We start from the raw sequence: 21,633 nt of genomic DNA, 5'->3' as shown, positions 1-21,633 counted from the left end.
ATTGGTTGGCTTGTCATCGGGGTTGTGCATGATGGGAGCATTTTGTGTGACGAAAATGAAGCATGACCAAACTATATGATTTTGTAGGGATAAGCTTTCTTTGGCTATGTTATTTTGATAAGACATGATTGCATGGTTAGCATTGCTTGAACTATTATTATTTTTATGTCAATATTAAACTTCTATCTAGAATCTTTTGGATCTAAACATTCATGCCGCAATAAATAGAAATACATTGAAAATTATGTTAGGTAACATTCCACATCAAAAAATTTGTTTTTATCATTTACCTACTTGAGGACGAGCATGAATTAAGCTTGGGGATGCTTGATATGTCTCCAACGTATCTATAATTTTTGATTGTTCCATGCTATTATATTATCTGTTTTGGATGTTTATGGGCTTTATTATGCACTTTTATATTATTTTTGGGACTAGCCTATTAATCGAAGGCCCAGTGCAAATTGTTGTTTTTTGCCTATTTCAGTGTTTCGCAGAAAAGGAATATCAAACGGAATGAAACCTTCACGAGAAACTTTTTTTTGGAACAAACGCAATTTGGGAGACTTGGAGTGGACGTCAAGGAAGCAGCGAGGCGGCCACGAGGTTGGGCGGCGCACCCCCACCCTCGTGGGCCCCTCACAGGTCCACCGATCTACTTCTTTCACCTATATATACTCTTATACCCTGAAAACATCCAGGGGAGCCACGAAACCACTTTTCCACCGCCGCAACCTTCTGTACCCGTGAGATCCCATCTGGGGACCTTTTCTGACGATTTGCCAGAGGGGAATTCGATCATGGAGGGCTTCTACATCAACACCATAGCCTCTCCGATGATGTGTGAGTAGTTTACCACAAACCTTCGGGTTCATAGTTATTAGCTAAATGACAATCTTCTCTCTCTTTGGATCTCAATACAAAGTTCTCCTTGATGTTCTTGAAGATCTATTCAATGTAATTCTTTTTTCCGGTGTGTTTGCCGAGATCCGATGAATTGTGGGTTTATGATTAAGATTATCTATGAACAATATTTGATTCTTCTCTGAATTCTTATATGCATGATTTGATATCTTTGCAAGTCTCTTCGAATTATCAGTTTGCTTTGGCCTACTAGATTGATCTTTCTTGCAATGGGAGAAGTGCTTAGCTTTGGGTTCAATCTTGCGGTGCCCTTTCCCAGTGACAATAGGGGCAGCAAGGCACATATTGTATTGTTGCCATCGAGGATAAAAAGATGGGGTTTATATCATATTGCTTAAGTTTATCCCTGTACATTATGTCATCTTGCCTAATGCGTTACTCTGTTATTTTGAACTTAATACTCTAGATGCATACTGGATAGCAGTCGATGTGTGGAGTAATAGTAGTAGATGCAAAATCGTTTCAGTCTACTTGACACGGACGTGATGCCTATATTCATGATCATGCCTAGATATCATCATAACTATGCGCTTTTTCTATCAATTGCTCGGCAGTAATTTGTCCACCCCCCGTAATATATGCTATCTTGAGAGAAGCTACTAGTGAAATCTATGACCCCCGGGTCTACTTCACATCATATAAGTTTTTGATCTACAATTCTAGTTTACTATTTATTTTGCAATCTTTACTTTTCAATCTATACAACAAAAATACCAAAATATTTATCTTATTATCTCTATCAGATCTCACTTTCGTAAGTGACCGTGAAGGGATTGACAACCCCTTTATCGCGTTGATTGCGAGGTTCTTATTTGTTTGTGCAGGTACTAGGTGACTTGCGTGTAGTCTCCTACTATTGATACCTTGGTTCTAAAAAACGGAGGGAAATACTTACGCTACTTTGCTGCATCACTCTTTCCTCTTCAAGAAAAAACCAACGCATGCTCAAGAGGTAGCAAGGACCCATGGCTTTCTCTAGCGACGGCGAGGGCAAGGAAGACGTGGGAGCAGCAGCAGCGACGCGGGGGGAGTGAGGAATGACTTACGTCAAAAGAGTTACATCATGGATTACACAAGGCAATAGAAAATGGGAGTTCCTATATGACGCGTTCTGCGTCAAAATGCTGTCCTTTCGCACAGGCACGTCGTCGCGGTGCGCCAATTGGGCTAGCCCATTTGCAGTGTGCCAAAAATAGCATGTGAAAAATTGCACAAATATATATGGCTCTATGGATGGGAATCGAACCAGGACTAGTGACTTGTGTGCGCACGCTACTAGCCACTACGACGAAAGGGCTCAGTTGAGCAATATGCAGCGGAAAACTATAAGAACTAAAGAAAGTAAAAGACTTAACACTTTTTGAAAAAAATCCTTTACAATTTTCCAACTTTTAATTAAATTTTGAAAGTACAATTTTGTGTTGACAAGAGCAAACAATTTTATGATATCACGAACAAATTTTGAATTTCCGAAATGTTTTTTGAAAACATGAACATTTCCAGAATTTGTGAACAATTTGCTAAAGCAAGAACATTTTTTTAAATTTGAGAAAAAAATTTGAAACGGAGAAAAATTTCAAAAATCCTGAACAAATATGGAAGCACAAACATTTTTTAAAAACATGAACATTTTCAGAATTTGTGCACAATTTTCTAAAGCGAGAATATTTTTTAAATTTTGAGAACAAATTTTGAAACGGAGAACAATTTCGGAAATACTGAACAAATATGGAAGCACAAACACTTTTGAAAACATCAACATTTTCAGAATTTGTGCACCATTTTCTAAAGCAAGAACATTTTTTAAAATTTGAGAACAAACTTTGAAATGGAGAACAATTTCGAAAATCCTGAACAAATATGGAAGCACAAACATTATTTGAAAACATCAACATTTTCCGAATTTGTCCACAATTTTCTAAAGCAAGAATATTTTTTAAAATTAGAGAACAAATTATAAAACGGAGAACAATTTCAAAAATCCTGAACAAATATGGAAGCACAAACATTATTTGAAAACATCAACATTTTCGGAGTTTGTGCACAATTTTCTAAAGAAAGAACATTTTTTAAAATTTGAGAACAAATTTTGAAATGGAAAACAATTTCGAAAATCCTGAACAAATAGGAAGCACAAACATTTTTTGAAAACATCAACATTTCCAGAATTTGCGCACAATTTTCTGAAGCAAGAACATTTTTTAAAATTTGAGAACAAATTTTGAAAGGGAGAACAATTTCGAAAATCCTGAACAAATATGGAAGCACAAACATTTTTTGAAAACATGAACATTTTCAGAATTTGTGAACAATTTTCTAAAGATAACATTTTTTACAAAGAACAATTCCGAAAATCCTGAACAAATATGGAAGCACAAACATTTTTTGAAAACATGATCATTTTCAGAATTTGAGAACAATTTTCTAAAGAAATAACAGTTTTTTAAATTTGAGAACCAATTTTGAAATAGAGAACAATTTCGAAATCCTGAACAAATATGGAAGCACAATTTTTTTTGAAAACATGAACATTTTCAGAATTTGTGGACAATTTTCTATACAAATAACATTTTTTTAAATTTTGAGAACAAATTTTGAAACAAAGAACAAATTCGAAAATCCTGAACAAATATGGAAGCACAAACATTTTTGGAAACATGAACATTTTCAGAATTTGCGAACAATTTTCTAAAGAAATAACATTTTTTAAATTTCGAGAACAAATTTTGAAACAAAGAACAATTTCGAAAATCCTGAACAAATATGGAAGCACAAACATTTTTTGAAAACATGAACATTTTCAGAATTTGCGAACAATTTTCTAAAGGAATAACATTTTTTAAAATTTGAGAACAAATTTCGAAATAGAGAACAATTTCGAAAATCCTGAACAAATATGGAAGCACAAACATTTTTTGAGAATATGAACATTTTCTGAATTTGTGAACAATTTTCTAAAGAAATAAAAAAATTATTAAATTTGAGAACAAATTTTTAAATAGAGAACAATTTCGAAAATTCTGAAAAAATATGGAAGCACAGACATTTTTTGAAAACATGAACATTTTCAGAATTTGTGAACTTGAGAACAAATTTTGAAACAGAGGACAATTTCGAAAATTCTGAAAAAATATGGAAGCACCAACATTTTTTGTATACGTGCACAAAAATTTGAAATCCAGAAACGTTTTTGAAATGTTTGAACAAATTTTGTAAAACACGGACATTTTTTTACAGACAATGCAGTCTTTTATTTGAAAATATCCTAGCATTTGTTGGAAAGGCAAACAGATTTCGAATATTTTGAACAATTTTTATTTTCCATTTTTGAACATTTTTTTCAAAAGTCAAACATTTTTAAATTTTTTGAGAATTATTAAACCTCCGAATAATTTTTGTAAATGTGAACAAATTTTCAGTATTTTATGAGAAAAGCAGGACAAAAGAAAAAACAAATGGAGAAACAAAAAAAGAAAAAACAAAGAAAAGGAAACAGAACAAGGAAAAGAGAAAAAACAGGAAAAAAGAAAACGAGAAAAACAAACAAAGAAAAAAAACCGGTTCAGGAACCTTCTAGAAGTTTCCCAGAACAAAAAAAACGGCTGGAAACCTCTAGAAGGTTCCCAAAACAGGGACGATGAAAGCTTATAAACGGGCTGGCCGAGTCGAACGATAGCTCGGTCTCCCACTGTGGAGGAAACCTAGACAGTATGACACAACGTGCGTCCAATAGGAAATTCCAGAGAAAATGGGATGGACTGATTAAAGAGTGGGAACTCTCTACTAAAGCCCATTCTCGTCAAGAGTTAGGCACCTCCTCGTCGTAGATGGAGGTCGACGCGACAGTCCACGTGCTTTCGAGCTACAAATTGTATCCTTGTGTATGTTATTAAAAAAATCTTGCAGCTCCAACCGATTTCCCTGGGAGTGCCCGTTCCAATAGGAATCTCTCCCCTTTTCAATTGACGCCCGGCTCTGACTACCCGAGTCAAGCAAGATATTGACCACCAATCCGCCACCCAACGGCCCACACGTCATCGACCCACACACGCTCGTGGCCAACAAACCTCCTCCGTCCCAGTCGGCGCTGCGTGTGGCCGCACCCAGCACGCCACGGCAGTTCGCAGTTAACAATGCTTCTACTTAAATCCCTTCGCCCCCTCCGCCGCCTGCTCCCTCCGCCACAACGCCGTCCCTCCACTTCGAAGTCCCCCTCCCACCTCTCGCTGCCCCCGTCCAGTCGCCCCGGCCCACCCCACCTCCCGCGCGCCGCCGCCATGGGCTCCGTCGCCGGGGACGCCGTGCGCCTCGCCTACCCGCCCGTCCGCCGCGACGAGTCCGTCGTCGACACCTACCACGGCGCCCAGATCCCCGACCCCTACCGCTGGTAAGATTGACTGCGATTTTTTTCCCTGTTGGTCTTCGGGGTTTGGTTGGTTGACTGACTGCGCTTCGCGGTCGCAGGCTGGAGGACCCGGACTCGGAGGAGACCAAGGAGTTCGTGGCGGCCCAGGCGGAGCTGGCCGAGTCGGTGCTCGCCGGCTGCGCCGACAGGGAGGGCCTGCGCCGCGAGGTCACGCGCCTCTTCGACCACCCGCGCCACGCCGCGCCCTTCCGCCGCGGCGACAAGTACTTCCACTTCCACAACTCCGGCCTCCAGGCCCAGAGCGTCCTCTACGTGCAGGTGCGCCTGCCCGCCACACGCCCAGATCGAGCTTTGCATCGATAATGGAGTTAAATATCATGCATCTACATGCTTCCCTGTCACTCCCGTGCTGGCCCCTGATTAGTGATGGTGGTGATCTGGTGTCACGTGCAGCTCCCCGAGTAGGAATATGCCACACGCCATTATCTGATTATTATTGTTTCTGATTGTAGTTTCACCACTACCGTGTGTCTCTGTTCAAATCGTGTTGCTCCAGTACGCTCTTGATGAGCTGGTACACTAGTTTGACCGTGCTATGCCGTGACAATGCAGGATGATTTGGAAGCAGAGGCGGAGGTCCTCTTGGATCCAAACACTCTAAGCAAGGATGGAACTGTTGCTCTTTCAACGTATTCTATTAGCGAGGATGGCAAGTACATCGCTTACGGGCTAAGTGAGAGTGGCAGTGACTGGATCACTATTCGCGTTATGGGCATTGCAGACAGGCAGGATATGCCTGACAAATTGTCTTGGGTAAGTAGATTTGCAACTCGCTATTGCACCTTAGTAGAATCGTTTCTTTTTTGTCTGAACAGTACTGTGCTTACCTGTTGCTTCTCCTAATTTTTCATGAAATCCTACATGTGGCTATCTATGATGCAGGTGAAGTTCTCATCTATAAGTTGGACACATGACGGAAAAGGGTTTTTCTATGGCCGATATCCTGCGCCTGGGTAGGTCTACGGACTTTCTACCTTTTTATAATGTAGTACCCACTTCTTAATTCTTGTCATTCCTTTTGTCAGAGTGGAATTGGATGCTGGAACCGAGACAAATATCAATCTTAATCATCAGATATATTACCATATCTTGGGGTCTGATCAGTCAGAGGATATACTATGCTGGAAAGATCCTGAAAACCCCAAACATTCCCTTGGTGCATCGGTCACTGAAGATGGAAAGGTATTTCCCTTCCCTCTCTTAGACCATACTGGTTCTTCATTTTCTTTTCAGTGTGTCTATGTCATGGTTGTCAAAATCTCCATTCGTGTCTTCAGATTAACGACCCTAAAAGATTTTAGTACCTAACAAATTGCATACCATATGCCCTTTTATAGTTACAATAAAGATTCACTTTTTGTTCATTCATATATTACTATTATTTGCCTACCCCAATTTGTTCATTCATATATTACTATTATTTGCACAAATGTCATGTATCTTCATTTAATTTTCAAAATAATATCTTTGAATGTATGATTTAAAACATATCATTAAACATTTGGGCAGCACCAAATATAATAAGTTTTCATCCTAATTCTTTAATGATTTACTCACATTTGGCCAGCACCAAATATAATAAATCTAGCAATAGAGAAGGACTAAAATTGCAAGAATACAGTGCCTAAAACAGCACACTAGTATTTCAATGAGGGTGTAATCTGCATGCTTTTTAAGTAGTTTCCGTATGTTCTGCTAATCACAAAAGGTAGGGGGACTATGGACTTATACCTTCAACTATTTAATTAGTGAAATGTCTTGGAAGCTATATATTTCGTAGAGAAGATAGTTATCTTAACCTTATGTTTTGTTGGCAGTACATCATACTGGGTACCTATGATGGTTGTGATCCTGTCAACAAGCTATACTACTGTGAAATTTCTTCACTTCCTCATGGATTAGAGGGTTTCAGAGAGACAAAGGAAATGCTTCCATTTGTCAAGCTTATAGACAACTTTGATGCTCAATATCAAGTTGTGGCAAACGATGGTGATGAATTTACATTCCTGACCAATAAAAATGCTCCAAAGAATAAGCTGGTAAGGGTAAATATAAAAAAGCCAGAGGCGTGGACTGATGTTCTTCCTGAGCATGAAAGAGATGTGCTCGAGTCAGCTGACGCGGTTAATGGAAACCAGTTGGTGGTGTGTTACATGTCAGATGTTAAACATACTCTGCAGATAAGAGACCTTATAACTGGAAATTTGCTTCATCAGTTGCCTCTAGAGATTGGTTCTGTTTCAGAGATCTCTTGTAGACGGGAAGACAAGGAAGTTTTTATTGGCTTCACGAGCTTTCTTTCTCCGGGTATTATTTATAGGTGTAACTTAGCATCTACAATCCCTGAAATGAAGACCTTCCGAGAAATTTCAGTTCCTGGGTTTGATCGCACAAGCTTTGAAGTTAAGCAGGTATGTCATGCATCCTCTAATTTTTAAACATTTAATATAAGATAATAGCTAACTAAGATCACCGATCTAAGTAGATGGTAATTACAACTTCTATTAAAGTATTTAAACATAAAAAAGTGAGGATTTTTTTTGAGTTTTAACAAATTACCAACTCAAATCCAATTTTTTTTTTAGGTTTAAAAAAGAGTTTGTCATTCTCGCAAGTTACGTTGTCTTGAGTAAAATCTATTTTTAAAAGTATCGACAGGGCAAACTCAATTGGATTTCCCCCTAGTTCTTGCCTTTGGGTAATGTTGCTGATTCTTGGTGTTTTCTGGCACAGCTGGTTTTTATCTAGTTCTATTTTGTCATTTTCTCAAGGCAAAGGTTTCCCCTGTTTTGTGAATGTACACAATCCATGCAAAAAGCATAAGCGCACTGCAATCGCAGAGCTAAACCGAAACTCCCACCAGTCACCGGGAGTTTCTGTTTGTCAAACTGGTTCATTGATCCAGGCCCAGCGGAGTGACAACTTCCGTTTTTGTTGGAGATCTCTCTCTTCTAAATATTTTTAAGCCCGTAGCCTCTTTTTTGTCTTGTCTTGAAATCTTACCGCTTTACTATTACTGTTTTAATTTTGTTAACTATTGATTTTTCAGATTTTTGTCCCTAGTAAGGATGGAACCAAGATTCCCATGTTCATAATGTCGAAGAAAGATATCGAACTCGATGGATCACATCCAACTTTGCTATATGGTTATGGTGGATTCAACATAAGCATTACCCCTTCTTTCAGTGTTAGTCGTCTTGTCCTATGCAAGAACATGGGTTCTGTTGTCTGCATTGCGAACATCCGGGGTGGTGGAGAATATGGGGAGGAGTGGCACAAAGCTGGAGCACTTGCAAAGAAACAGAATTGTTTTGATGACTTCATTGCTTGTGCGGAACAACTTATTTCTTCTGGTTACACAAGTAACAAGAAAATATGTATTGAAGGTGGAAGCAATGGTGGTCTTCTAATTGCTGCTTGTATTAACCAGGTTAGAGTAAATCCTCATTTTATGACAAAGCTACATGAGCTTTTCAAGTTTATCTTATGGTAATATCAGAATACAATATTTGGCATGCATATCTTTAACCTGCACTGTGTTGCAGCGGCCTGACCTTTTTGGGTGTGCCCTGGCTCATGTTGGTGTCATGGATATGCTTCGGTTTCACAAGTTCACAATCGGTATTTTCTAGTTCTGTTGTGGATTTGGTGATTAGCTGTACTTTACCTCTATTTATTTATACAGCTTATCAATAGATGCTTGATGTTTTCTGTAGGTCATGCCTGGACTACAGATTATGGTTGTTCAGATAAGGAAGAAGAATTCGGCTGGCTTATCAAGTATGGGAGTTTCTGTTGTTTCCATATACCTGTTTATCACTATTAGTTTAGACATTATATAGTCATTACTGCATTGGTTGTGGGGTCACGTACAATATTGCCATGCCACATTAGTATTGATCTTTTGGCAGTGGTGGAGCTTGGACCCGTAGTAAAGAGGAGGTGGTGCGGAGCACCTAATTAATTACTATGTAATTAGACACATGCTGGGAGCTAACTTTATCAAAATAGCTCATGTGCTAATACTTCCATTGAGTTGCACATTTGGCCTCGCTCTCTTCCCCTTGGTTTCAGAAATCAGAAAATAAATAAATCTCACACGCGTACCCAAATGCATGTCATTTTCTGTTACAAGACCGCCCGGATGACCAGATCCTACAACCTACTAGGCTAAATATAGGTATCGGACCAGGCCGATTACTCCGACTTCTACACGGGGACGCACCATCATACTCCAAAACCTGTATCATCGTACTCCAAAACCTGTATCTACCTGGCACCCTGGGTTATAGTTGTAACCGGCTAGGGATTTACTAGTAAACTGATTCGGGATTTATGTTAACTTTGTCGTGCTGACTATATGAGGCGGCGCACGGATCAGTCGTTCGATACGCAAAAAGCAAAAATGAGACGCTCAATCCTATTAACCTTGAGAGCTCCTTTGAATACCTTGTGATGGTGTTATGGCCCAGGGGTGCCTCACCTTGCTGGTTACCAGCCCAAGTAGGCCGGCCTGAGGACCCCTAGGTCGGTTCTGCCTTGGGCCATCAGTCCGGCCCATGTGCCTCATAGGAGAAGAGTCTTGAAGCAGCCGGAGCAGTCCTCCACTGGACTCCCCTTCACGGAGATAGCCGACTAGGTTGTGTAACCCTAGGGGTCGCGGTATGTTATATAAGCCGGGGCCGAGCTAGTTGATGGATCATATAATCCTTTGGTTTTACCCCAATCCCAATATACACAGAGCAGGAGTACCTCTATCATAGGGCCTGAACCTGGGTAAAGTTGTCTCATGTTTCCCCTCTGAACTAATATACCACGTTGGGATACCCTACCGAGGGATCTGCCGGAATCATCTCCAACAATGGTGGCCCATTCAGATCTAGTGTGGTGAACGCAGAGGTTTAATGGGATCGGAATCATCTCCGACAGTGGTGGCCCATTCAGATCTAGTGTGGTGAACGCAGAGGTTTGATGGGATCGCTGACGTCCATCAGAGATCCCATCAAACCTCTGCGTTCACCACGCAAGACCTGCATGGGCCACCACTGTCGGAGTTGATTCCGGTAGATCCCTTGGTAGGGTATCCCAGTGGTGATTAGGTCGGAGGAGAAAAACATGAGGCGATTTTACCCAGGTTCGGACCCTCTGATAGAGGTAAACCCAACTCCTCCGTGTATATTGCGATTGGGGTGTACAAAGTACAGGTAAAATTCAAGGATTGTATGATGATCTATCGATTAGCTCGGTCCCGGCTTATATAACATATAGGGGCCCCTAGGTTTTACACAACCTAGTCGGATACGTCGGTAGAGGGGAGTCCTCCATGGCTCTGGCTTCCTTGCTTTCAACGGCAAGGCTTCCAGAGTCTTCTCCTACGAGGCCCATGGGCCAGACTGATGGCCCAGGGCGGAACCGACCTAGGGGGCCTTGGGCTGGTAACCAGCAAGGCGAGGCACCCCTGGCCCGTAACACCATTAAAAACCTTTCATGCTTTTTAAGTAGGAGAGATTTGATGGAATCAGACCACACTTGCTCCCATTAGATAGGGGAAAATATGCTCTGATTAATTGAATGTTACTTGAAAAAATTTATCGCATAGATTCTCACACGATGTAGATGTTGATAGAGTATAGGAATATATCTAAAAATAAATAAACCTAACCAACAATAGAATGATCCCTCCAGTTTCCAATTACTGGTACAGCTCACCTCACATGAACAGTTGTGCATGATCCCTACAGTACAACACGATCAGCAAAACGCCGTCTTTAGGACCAGACAGTAAAAGTGGACTTGCTCATTACTTGGAGATATGATTAGGGAGTGATTTTCTATTGCTCTGGTGGTTGATCTAATTGTTTTGTTTCCTAAGTGTTCAATTCATATTTGTTTCATCATTCTTGCATTTGCTCTAGTAAATTATTCTTGACGTTTTTTTTTGCATACTTAATGTGTTGTACTACTGGTGGACATTTACTAGATATTCTCCCCTTCATAACGTGAAGAGACCTTGGGAGCAAAGCTTTGGTGATAATTGTCAGTATCCAGCAACCATGCTGTTGACAGCTGATCATGATGATCGCGTTGTGCCATTGCACTCGCTGAAGTTGTTGGCTGTAAGTAGAATTCCTGTGTCTGTTTCTCCTTTCCATGCTAATGGAATCCTCCATTACTACTTAGTATTCTATTCGATATGAAAATTGATGGCATAGATATGATATAGTTTAACTTGTATCATGTGAATGTGGAAAATATTGTATCTACCTCTTTGATTTTGCACTCTTGTTGTTTGTCACAGGGGCAGTTATGTTTTATTTTAGTTTATTCTGTCCTGTAGTCTGAACTCCATTATTGTTCATTATTCAAATACATCAACATAATAATTCACTGGGTAAACATAACCACATGATGAAAAGCCAAACACAGCTATCAATAGATATCTTTTTCTTACTTCATACTGTAAAACAATGTCTTAATCCATGCAAAAGTGGAAACTTTAAGCTTTATAAGACCTTTTCAGTTGTCCAGGGATCAAGTTGTTGGTCACATGAGTATCACTGAGTTTGTTGGATAAGTTAACAACTTTGTGATTTGATAAACTGCACAAACATAAACATCATATAGACTCTTTTCCTAAATATATATTTTCAGAAAGTACCTGAATGGTATTCAACTAAAGGCTGACTTTCTAATGAACAAGTAGCAACTTCTCCTGGTTCTCTTTTTGCATTTGATCTTGCATCTACTTCTGACTCGTTTTCTCATAGTTTTGGGTGCTCTTAATAGGATCTTTGGGTGTTCTGTACTTTTGACTCGTAGAGGTTAGGTTACCATCATATTTTGAAGAAATGTAGATTGTCTTTTGGTTGTATTGTTGTTTTGCAGTTTAATGATAATTGTTTTTCAGTGCAAAATGCAAATGAAGACAATTTATTGTGGTTCTTATTTGTCATTTACAGTGCAAATCAGTTTTACAACCATGTAATTTGTAGTGTGTCAGTGAGAAATTTGGTGTGTTGTCACATGGAACTAGACTGTCAAGCAATATGCAGGTGCTACTTTTGCTGAAACCATGATCAGACCCTAACTATAAGTTCTTGTAATTACAAACCTTCACCTGTGTGCGTTCCTGTTTGATGACGGATGTTGCAAACTATCTTGAATATCTAAGCATTATCTGATGATTAGCTAGTGTGTTTCCTTGCGTGTTTACTGTTCTTACACCTTTTGCTTTGCTTGCTATTCACAGACAATGCAGCATGTCTTGTGCACTAGCATTGAGAACAGCCCGCAGACCAACCCAATAGTTGGTCGCATTGACCGCAAGTCAGGGCATGGAGCTGGCAGGCCGACTAAAAAATTGGTTTGTGCAAAACCGCTTCTCAAATCCTAGAGTTATGTTTTAGTTTCACTTATTCACTTATTTATTGCATGCCTTGGGTTCAATTTCAGATTGATGAGGCCGCGGACCGTTACAGTTTTATGTCGAAGATGTTGGGCGCTACATGGACTGAGTAGTTCAATTCTGTCCTGGAGATGCTGTGTGCTGAGCACACAAGACGGTGGAAGGTGTAATCCTGGAGGGGAAAGATTGCTATCGCTTCAGCTGCTGAACAGTTTTTGAGTTCAAGTACTACAATTCTTTGAAGCTTACAACACTTGCAATGTTTGTGTTGTGCAAGCTTATCCGAGCCTATATATTCTTCCATATGTGAAAGGGGTGTGTGTTTCTGCTTAGAAAAATGCTGTTGAAAACTTGAAATGGACCAATGAAGCTGTCTGGCTGGAACGATTTAGTCAGGACGCTCAGTCTGGCCCTCGGGGCTCAGGGTATGCTTGATAGATTTATTTAAAGTGTTTTCTTGATTTCTTTGCATATCATACCATTTTATTTTCATGTGTATTTGTCGCATCGTTGAAGGTGGCAATCGGTTAGGGTTTCATCGACCCATGTAGTAATCCTGGCATGGACATCCTGGCCTGGTGTCTTGGGCTGTGGCCGGGCTTGGGCTTCACTTTTCTGCCTGAAGTCTAGTCCAATAAGAGTTATTTTTTGTATTTTTAAAAATAGGTTTAATTTTTTTTGCAGGCAAATCTTTTACTCATCTGTTTAACCGTCAACTAATTCTAGACGTAGGGAGCATTATTTTGCCCTTGAAATCATTCAACTACTTTTTCTAGAAAACATGCTATTTTCTGGGCCATGGATTGGATCTGGTTGGCTTGGGATTGGACTTGGCTTTTCTAGCTGGGCTTTTGCAAGCCTGGAGTATGCTCATGTCTAAAGAAAAAGGTCTACCATATTCATACACTGTGAATATGTTCAAAATTAGACCCCTACATTTAGGATAGGAAAAACTCAAGAAACTTCTGAAAAAAGATTGAAACATGATGTTTAAGAAAATGTTTGGGATCCTACAAAATGTGAAAAGAAGGATAGATTCTAGGGTAGTTGTAAAAGCAAAATTTCTATGAAAATCTTGCAAAAATCCTGCATTCCAAATGTCTGCTTAAAGGTCAAGTGGTCAACAACATACAATGGGAACAAAAATTCACATCAATTCATGCATCAAATGTATTAATTATATTATGATACTTACATTAATACCTATAGTGTCGGATCACGGGTTCCGGCAAAACCCTCAAGGTTCGTGTTTTAAATCAGAATGATCGAATCCCTTGGCGATGGTTTACAGGATGCTTATATATCTCCTGGAGACACACGATGATCCAGAGGAGACGTTGATTCCAGAGAGATGCGTCGGTTGCCAGGACACAGGCGTCCGCGCGATGCAATTGCTTGGCCGTTGGGCAAGGGAAGATTTCCCTTTTACAGAATTAATCTCAACACCCCCCTAATCTACGCTTGATCATGTAGAATCATCTTCACGATTGTCCGGGAAGCTCTATCATCTCAAAAGATTCTCCTTCGAAAGTTCTTCATAAAATCTTTGATGAGATCCTGGAACACATACTCACAAAGAAAGATAGCATAATGTGATGTCATTAAAATAAGGATATCTCAAGAAGAGACTCTCCCTGACACCTGCAAGTCCCTAAGTCTTCGCATACCAATTCCATGAGCACATTTCTGGAACGTAGAATTTGGTAGAGACTTGGTAAATAAATCAGCAAGGTTGTCGCATGATTTGACTTGCAGAATGCTTATTTCCCCGATTTTCTGAAGATTATGGGGGAAAACCATTTAGGAGAAATATGCTTGGTGATATTACTCTTGATGTATCCTGTTTGCATCTGCGCAACACAGGCCGCATTATCTTCATAGATAATGGTAGGTGATTTTATCGAACCCATTCCACATGACTGTTGTATGTGGTTTATCATTCTGTGAAGCCATACACATTCACATGTTGTTTCAAATAATGAAATTATTTCAGAATGATTGGTAGATGTTGCCACCAGAGTCTATTTCGAAGACTTCCATGATATAGCAGTGCAACCATGTAGGAACACGAAGCCGGTCTGAGATCTGGCATTATGGGGATCAGACAAATAGCTGGCAATCACATCAGAGTCCTGATTTTTCTGGAACTGGAAAAATAGACCAAGATCCTTTGTGCCTTGGAGATATCGAAAGATATTCTTCATTCCAGACCAATGACGTTTGGTGGGAGCTGCGCTATGTCTAGCAAGTAGATTCACTGCAAATGCAATATCAGGTCTTATGCAATTTGCAAGATACATAAGCGCTCCAACACTAAGGTATGGAACTTCAGGTCCCAACACCTCTTCTCCATCATCCCTTGGTCTGAACGGATCTTTATCTACGTCTAGAGATCGAACCACCATGGGAGTTTTAGATGGATAGGATTTGTCCATATTGAATTTCTCCAATATTTTCTGGATATAGGCAGATTGCTGTACCATGATTCCTGAGGGAAGGTGCTCAAGTTGAATACCTAAGCAAACTTTGGTTTTACCCAAATCCTTCATCTCAAATTCCATCTTTAGGTGATTGCATGCTTCATCAATGTCTGGTGTGCTGCCAATGATGTTGAGATCATCAACATACACAGAAATGATGCAAAATCCTGTAGAGGACTTCTTGATGGAAACACATGGGCAATCAGCACTATTGGAGTAACCTTTCTGAAGAAGGAACTCACTGAGTCGGTTGTACCACATCCGTCCCGACTGCCTTAAGCCATATAATGACTTATTCAGCTTTACACAATACATGTTGCGTTTTACATTTTTATTCGGGACTGAGATTCCATCAGGAACCTTCATATAAATGTCCGAATCTAGTGACCCGTAAAGATATGCGGTCACGACGTCCATCAACTGCATAGATAGATGATTTTGCACTGCCAAAGATATAAGATATCGGAAAGTGGTTGCACTCATCACTGGAGAATATGTTTTAGTGAAATCAATGCCGGGTTTCTGCGTGGAACCTTGTGCTACGAGTCTTGATTTATATCTCACCACCTCATTGTTCTTATTCCGTTTTCGGAGAAAAACCCATTTGAATCCCACAGGGAAAACACTAGGAGGTGTAGGTATTGCTTTAGTGAATACCTTTCTTTTGTTAAGCAAGGCAATTTCTGCTTGGATTGCATCCTTCCATTTAGGCCAGTCGGGACGCTTTTGGCACTCAACGATAGACCTTGGATCATGATCAGTGAGAAGGGTATCTGTAATCTTTTCAGCAAAATATATGTCGACAGTCGTAGTCTTATGGTCAAATGATTCTCCAGAATCAACATAGTTGATGGAAATTTCCTGCACCCCTAGTGACTCTTCGTGATTCCCCAATACGATTGAGTCTGGGTGTTCCAATGTCCCAGTCAGTTTGTGCACACTGGAACTGGGTTGTGGAGGTTTCCCTTCCACTGGGTGTATACTACCCATTAGGTGTTTGTCAACGTTGAGTTGACCTGCATTTACTAACTCCGAGGTTTTTCTCCTCGATTTCCTTTGCTGCTTTCTAGAAGCATGCTCCAGGTCAGAGGCCGTACTACTACTCCTCTTCTTGGAAATAGGGACTTGAGTGGTTTTTATTGGTACCTCCACTCTTTTTGGCGCGTTTCTGGCCGGATTTAAGGATTTTGTAACACCTTTCAGATCAGTAAATGAATCTGGCAGATTATTTGCAAGATGTTGCAAATTAATGATCTTCCGAACTTGAAGTTCGGTCTCATGGGTACGTGGATCAGAGGATGAAATGGCATGAGCATTCCAATCAATTTCCGGGCATTCTTTCTAGTACTTGAAATCTCCCGTGATGCCGGAAAATGTTCCTCATTAAATATGCAATCGGCGTGACGGGCTATGAACAGATCCCCAGTTAGGGGTTCCAAGTACTTGATAATCGACGACGATTTGTACCCCACATAGATCCCCAACTTCCTGTGTGGGCCCATAGATGTCCGCTGTGGTGGTGAGATCGGGATGTATGCAGCACATCCGAACTTACGCAGATGGGAAATGCTTGGAGGATTTCCACGTACCAATTCCAGAGGGGAAGAACTGTGATATGCAGTTGGCCTCAATTGTATCAAGTCAGCAGCATGTAAAACAGCGTGACCCCAACAAGAGGTTGGCAAGTTGCAATTCGTCAACAAAGGTCTTGCAATGAGTTTGATCCTCTTAATCAATACTTCAGCCAAACCATTTTGCGTATGGACATATGGAACAGAGTGCTGAACTTCAAACCCCAAAGCCATGCAATAATCATTGAAAGCATGTGAGGAGAATTCTACAGCATTGTCCATTCGAATTGACTTAATTCGACTTTCAGGATAATGGGCTTGCAACTTAATGACTTGCCTCATTATCTTGGCAAATGCATGGTTTCGTGTGGATAGAAGACAAACATGTGACCATCGTGTAGATGCGTCAATCAGAACCATGAAATACCAGAAATGTCCAGATAATGGTTGAATGGGACCACAAATGTCTCCTTGAATACGTTCAAGGAACTGAAGTGGTTCAGCTTGTATTTTGAGGTGTGAGGGCCTCAAAATTAGCTTTCCCGTGGCACAAGATGTGCACACAAAATCAGAAGATTGAGGAAATTTTGCTCAAGCAAATTATGACCAACGGAATTGTTAGTAATTTTTCTCATCATCCCTATTCCAGGATGGCCTAGGCGATCATGCCAGGTTTGGAATGCGTTAACATTCTGAAAAATTACTTTGTATGCAACATGTTCCACGGGTTTGATGTACGTATAGTACAAACCAGACGATATAGAAGGAATTTTCTCATGTACCTTTTTGCCATATCCGTCATCTTTAGTAAAGAGTAGATACTCCTCTTTGTTGTCTTCATGGGTTTCAATATGAAAACCATTCTTACGAATATCTCGATAACTGATCAGGGTACGTGATGAGTTGGGATACAATAAAGCATCCGCAATCGTCATTTTTGTACCGCTTGGGAGGGTGAATATGGCACGTCCAGTACCAACAATCATTTTATCGCGTCCAGCGATAGTTAGAATATCTCCATTCATCTTTTTCAGAGTTTGGAAATATTTCATCTCCCTCAGTATAGAGTTTGTGGTACCACTGTCCACAAGGCATAATTCCTCTTCCATCGGATTGTCCCCGTAGAAAACTATATAAAACAAAAGAATTTTCAATAAGAAAACCTCATGTTAATACATAGAATACAATCTTTATTATATCAAATATGCTGATACAATACAATATAAAGACAACAACAAACTTATCTTCTTATTACAATCATCACAAATGGACATAATTAAGTAGATCACTAGGAGATTGAGGGACTAGTCGAAGTCGCCAAACACGTTGTTTGTGGTGTACTCAATCAATGTGTTCTCCATTTCAGCAGTATCCTCAGGCAGATAAGGAACCATGGCGTTGCTCGGTACAGGAGGAACATCGTGCAAATCACCAGCTCCTTTTGCGCTATCCGGATGAAGGTTGAAGTTGGCTTCAAACCTTTTCCCTTGAGGTGCTTTGTGTCCCTGAGATTGCTGGTACAACAAAACCAGATGCTTGGGCATTGTGCACTTTTCAGTAGAATGCGTGTAGCATCCACACTTGTTGCAAAGCTTAGATTTATCAAACCTGGGCTTTGAAGTGCCTTTTCCCTTGCCTGGGTGTCTAGATCTCATGTTCCCATTGCGCTTTCACTTATGCTCGGAATTGGATTGTTTACCTCGAGAGGTACCATTAAACTTTTGTCTATTTGCAACATTCAGATGAACTTCAGGTAAAGGTTGTGCCCCAACTAGGCGCTGAGAGCCATTCTTAGCGAGTAGCTCATCATGCTTTTCAGCCTGAAGTAACATGTGAATAAGCTCGGAATAGACAGTGTAGTTACGAGCACGTTATTGCTGTTGGAGGATCCTATCTGAAGGGAGCATAGTAGACAAAGTTTTCTCTATCTTCTCCCCCTCAGTAGGTTCCTTCTCACAAAAGTGCAGTTTGGAACATATCTTATGAACAACATGATTGTACTCACCAATGGACTTGAAATCCTGAAGACGGAGATGATTCCAATCATGGAGTGCTTTGGGCAGGACTACTGCCTTCTGCTGTTCATACCTCGTTTTGAGGGCCAGAAACAGAGTACTAGGAGATTCCTCCTATAAATACTCAGACTTGAGATCTGGATGAATATGGTGCCTTATGATGAATAAGGCAGCATAGTTCTGCTGTTCTATCAGTAGCGTGGCCCCAGCCAGGAGAGGAGTCTCCGGGGGTTGTATTGCACGCGCTATCCCACGGGACGCAAGACTGATCTTGATGTCCATAGCCCATGTAGGATAATTGTGGCCATTGAGAGCAAGCTCCTCAAATTCTTTAGCAGTCATCTTTGCCTACATGGGAAAACCAGAGATAATTAATTTATGGGTGGTAAATTAAAAACCATCATGGTTGTGTAATAAGAATGCAAAAAATTGACACTCAAGTGTAAACTTGAAAAATTCTCAACCTCAATTGTGTGAACATAACACTTTGAAGATCACTTAGATCTCATAGTAATAGGCTACATCACTATTACCTTGTGTATGCTACAATTCAGATATAAGGAATATGTGTTGGAGGTAATCGTTTGTCGAGAATGACAAAGCATAGACCTCACAGTAAGAGAGGATAGTCTGCAAATGAGCAGTAGATCACAACTCATTACCTTGTGGTTCCAAATAAGATGAGGGAGAAATATTCAAAAATTTGCAAGTTTGATATGGGAGAGAAGATCTCAATCGCAAAAGCATGTTCAATAAAAATGAGATGTGGTAAACACATGGAACATGTCATTCTTCCCAGATGAACTCCGGTAATTTATTTATACGCAATCCATTACATAATATAAACACACCTACTAATAATTACACAAGTCCTGACATAGAATAAATCTAAAACAGGACTAGAATGTAAGTAGTAGTCAATCTAAGTACTAAACAGTACTAAACATAGTCTAAAACTGCATAAATACAACAATTAGTACTACTGTTAATAAAACAGAGAGAAAAGAAAAAAGTATGAATCAGACCAGAAAGGAGGCAGCTGGAGGACACATCAGGCGCCTGGGCATGGGCCTCCATGGCCTTTGGCCAGCCCACCCGCAGCCCCACCGCATAAGAGAGGGAGGAGGCGGTGGTTACGGATAAGGGTCTGAGACCCGAAACCGCACCACCCGCTCGATCCCCTTCCCTGCATGGCGCCGGCGACTGGAGTGGCCGCCGCAGCCCCTCGCGGCGCCGGAGTTCACCGGTGCAACACCGACGAGCCTTCCTCGTCCGAAGAAGACACGATGATGATGGGGTCCGGGCGAGCACCCTCTGGCGCGGCGCTAGCGAGGCCGAGGCTCACTAGAGCCCATGAACCGGGGCGGCGGCTGGGGCGGTAGTCGATTACGGCGACGACATGCCCGAAGAGACGCCCGAAGCGCCGTGCGGCACGACTGCTCGAGCCCACTGCCGTCTCCTGCTGAAGCGGGGTGTTGGCGTTGGCGTTCTCCATGCCGGCTCCAAGGCGGACGACGCCGGAGGCACCGGTTGGCGCGGAGATGAAGGCGAGCGCCTCCTCCTCATCCACCACGAAGCGCAAGGGCACCGGGGCATAGCCATGCAGGCGGCGGCTCGGGCCAGCGGCCACGGCATCCGGTGTCGGTGTCGATGGCGGGAGCCACCCTGCCGGTGGAGGAGGGGTGGAGGCGGAGAACCGTGGGGTGCAGCGCTGTGCACCATAGGGCGCTCGGACCGGCCACAAGCCATGGTCGAGCACCCTGTTCACAGACGGCGCACGCGCAACAACGCCAAGGCCATGCCCGTGGGCGTGGCGAGCACCAGGAGCGACGTGTCCGTCAACGCCGTGGCCGCGTCCAGTGGCACGGTGACCACCACGGGCGCCACGTCCAGTGGCGCGGTGACCATAACGGCCAGCAGCACAACGGCCGAAATGACGAACGGCCTGCATCCTGCGACGGAAACGTCGGAGGCCACCAACGCCATGATATCGGCGACGGTAGCGACGACCGTCCTCACGGATCAGGCGGAGAAAGAAGGAAACAAGGCCAGGCATCTCACTGGCGGCAAGTGCTCCCTCTCTTCTCCTTTCTTTGTTGCCTTTCGCTCTCGCTGGTTGTCTACATGTTGATAACGTGTTTTAAAGCAGAATGATCGAATCCCTTGACGATGGTTTACAGGACGCTTATATATCTCCTGGAGAGACACAACGATCCAGAGGAGGCGTCGGTTCCAGAGAGATGCGTCGGTTGCCAGGACACAGGCGTCCGCGTGATGCAACTACTTGGCCGTTGGGCAAGGGGAGATTTCCCTTTTACAGAATTAATCTCAACAATTCGAACACTGGGGTGCGCGTGAAGATCTCCCCCTACCGATCCACGTCCTAGCTTCGCTAAGATATCAGGTACTGACTCGATGAACTCGGAACACAAGGGACACAAGATTTATACTGGTTCGGGCCACCGTTGTGGTGTAATACCCTACTCCAATGTGTGGTGGTGGATTGCCTCTTGGGTTGAGGATGAACAGTACAAGGGGAAGAACAGCCTCCTGAGGAGAGGTTTTCTTGTGCTTGGTGGGTAAGAGGATGTGTTGAATGAGTTCCAGCCTTGTTCCACCCCCTCCTACTGTGGTGGCTAATCCTATTTATAGAGGCCCTGGTCCTCTCCCCAAATATTGAGCGGGAAGGGAGCCAACAACGGCCAATTCAAAAGGGGACAGCTAGTACAACTTATCTTGACAAAAGTGGTCTTCACCTGTTATAGGCTCTGGTGTTGACGCCGTCTAGGGCTCCATGGTGACGTCCGTCTTG

At 41.8% G+C, this 21,633-nt stretch overlaps 1 protein-coding gene across 1 annotated transcript; it reads left to right on the top strand.

The window, feature by feature from the left end:
* Nucleotides 1-5,014: 5,014 nt before the first annotated feature.
* Nucleotides 5,015-13,216, top strand: LOC125512679 (prolyl endopeptidase-like). Its single transcript, XM_048677770.1, has 12 exons — nt 5,015-5,311; nt 5,389-5,608; nt 5,903-6,103; nt 6,233-6,303; nt 6,376-6,532; nt 7,168-7,761; nt 8,400-8,780; nt 8,896-8,971; nt 9,067-9,130; nt 11,331-11,466; nt 12,600-12,713; nt 12,803-13,216. Exons 1-12 carry the CDS (start codon nt 5,058-5,060, stop codon nt 12,866-12,868), a joined length of 2,334 nt encoding a protein of 777 aa, XP_048533727.1. The 5' UTR covers nt 5,015-5,057; the 3' UTR covers nt 12,869-13,216.
* Nucleotides 13,217-21,633: the final 8,417 nt, after the last annotated feature.

The sequence above is a fragment of the Triticum urartu genome, chromosome 6, assembly GCF_003073215.2.
Source record: "Triticum urartu cultivar G1812 chromosome 6, Tu2.1, whole genome shotgun sequence".
NCBI lineage: Eukaryota > Viridiplantae > Streptophyta > Magnoliopsida > Poales > Poaceae > Triticum > Triticum urartu.
This window is presented reverse-complemented; position numbering and strand designations above follow the sequence as displayed.

Bases quoted from the DNA above. Each gene is read 5' to 3' on its own strand.
- LOC125512679 (XM_048677770.1), top strand. From the start codon at position 5,058: ATGCTTCTACTTAAATCCCTTCGCCCCCTCCGCCGCCTGCTCCCTCCG. The intron at 6,304-6,375 runs GTAGGTCTACGG...TCCTTTTGTCAG, and splicing joins GGCCGATATCCTGCGCCTGG to AGTGGAATTGGATGCTGGAA. The intron at 8,781-8,895 runs GTTAGAGTAAAT...ACTGTGTTGCAG, and splicing joins TTGCTGCTTGTATTAACCAG to CGGCCTGACCTTTTTGGGTG.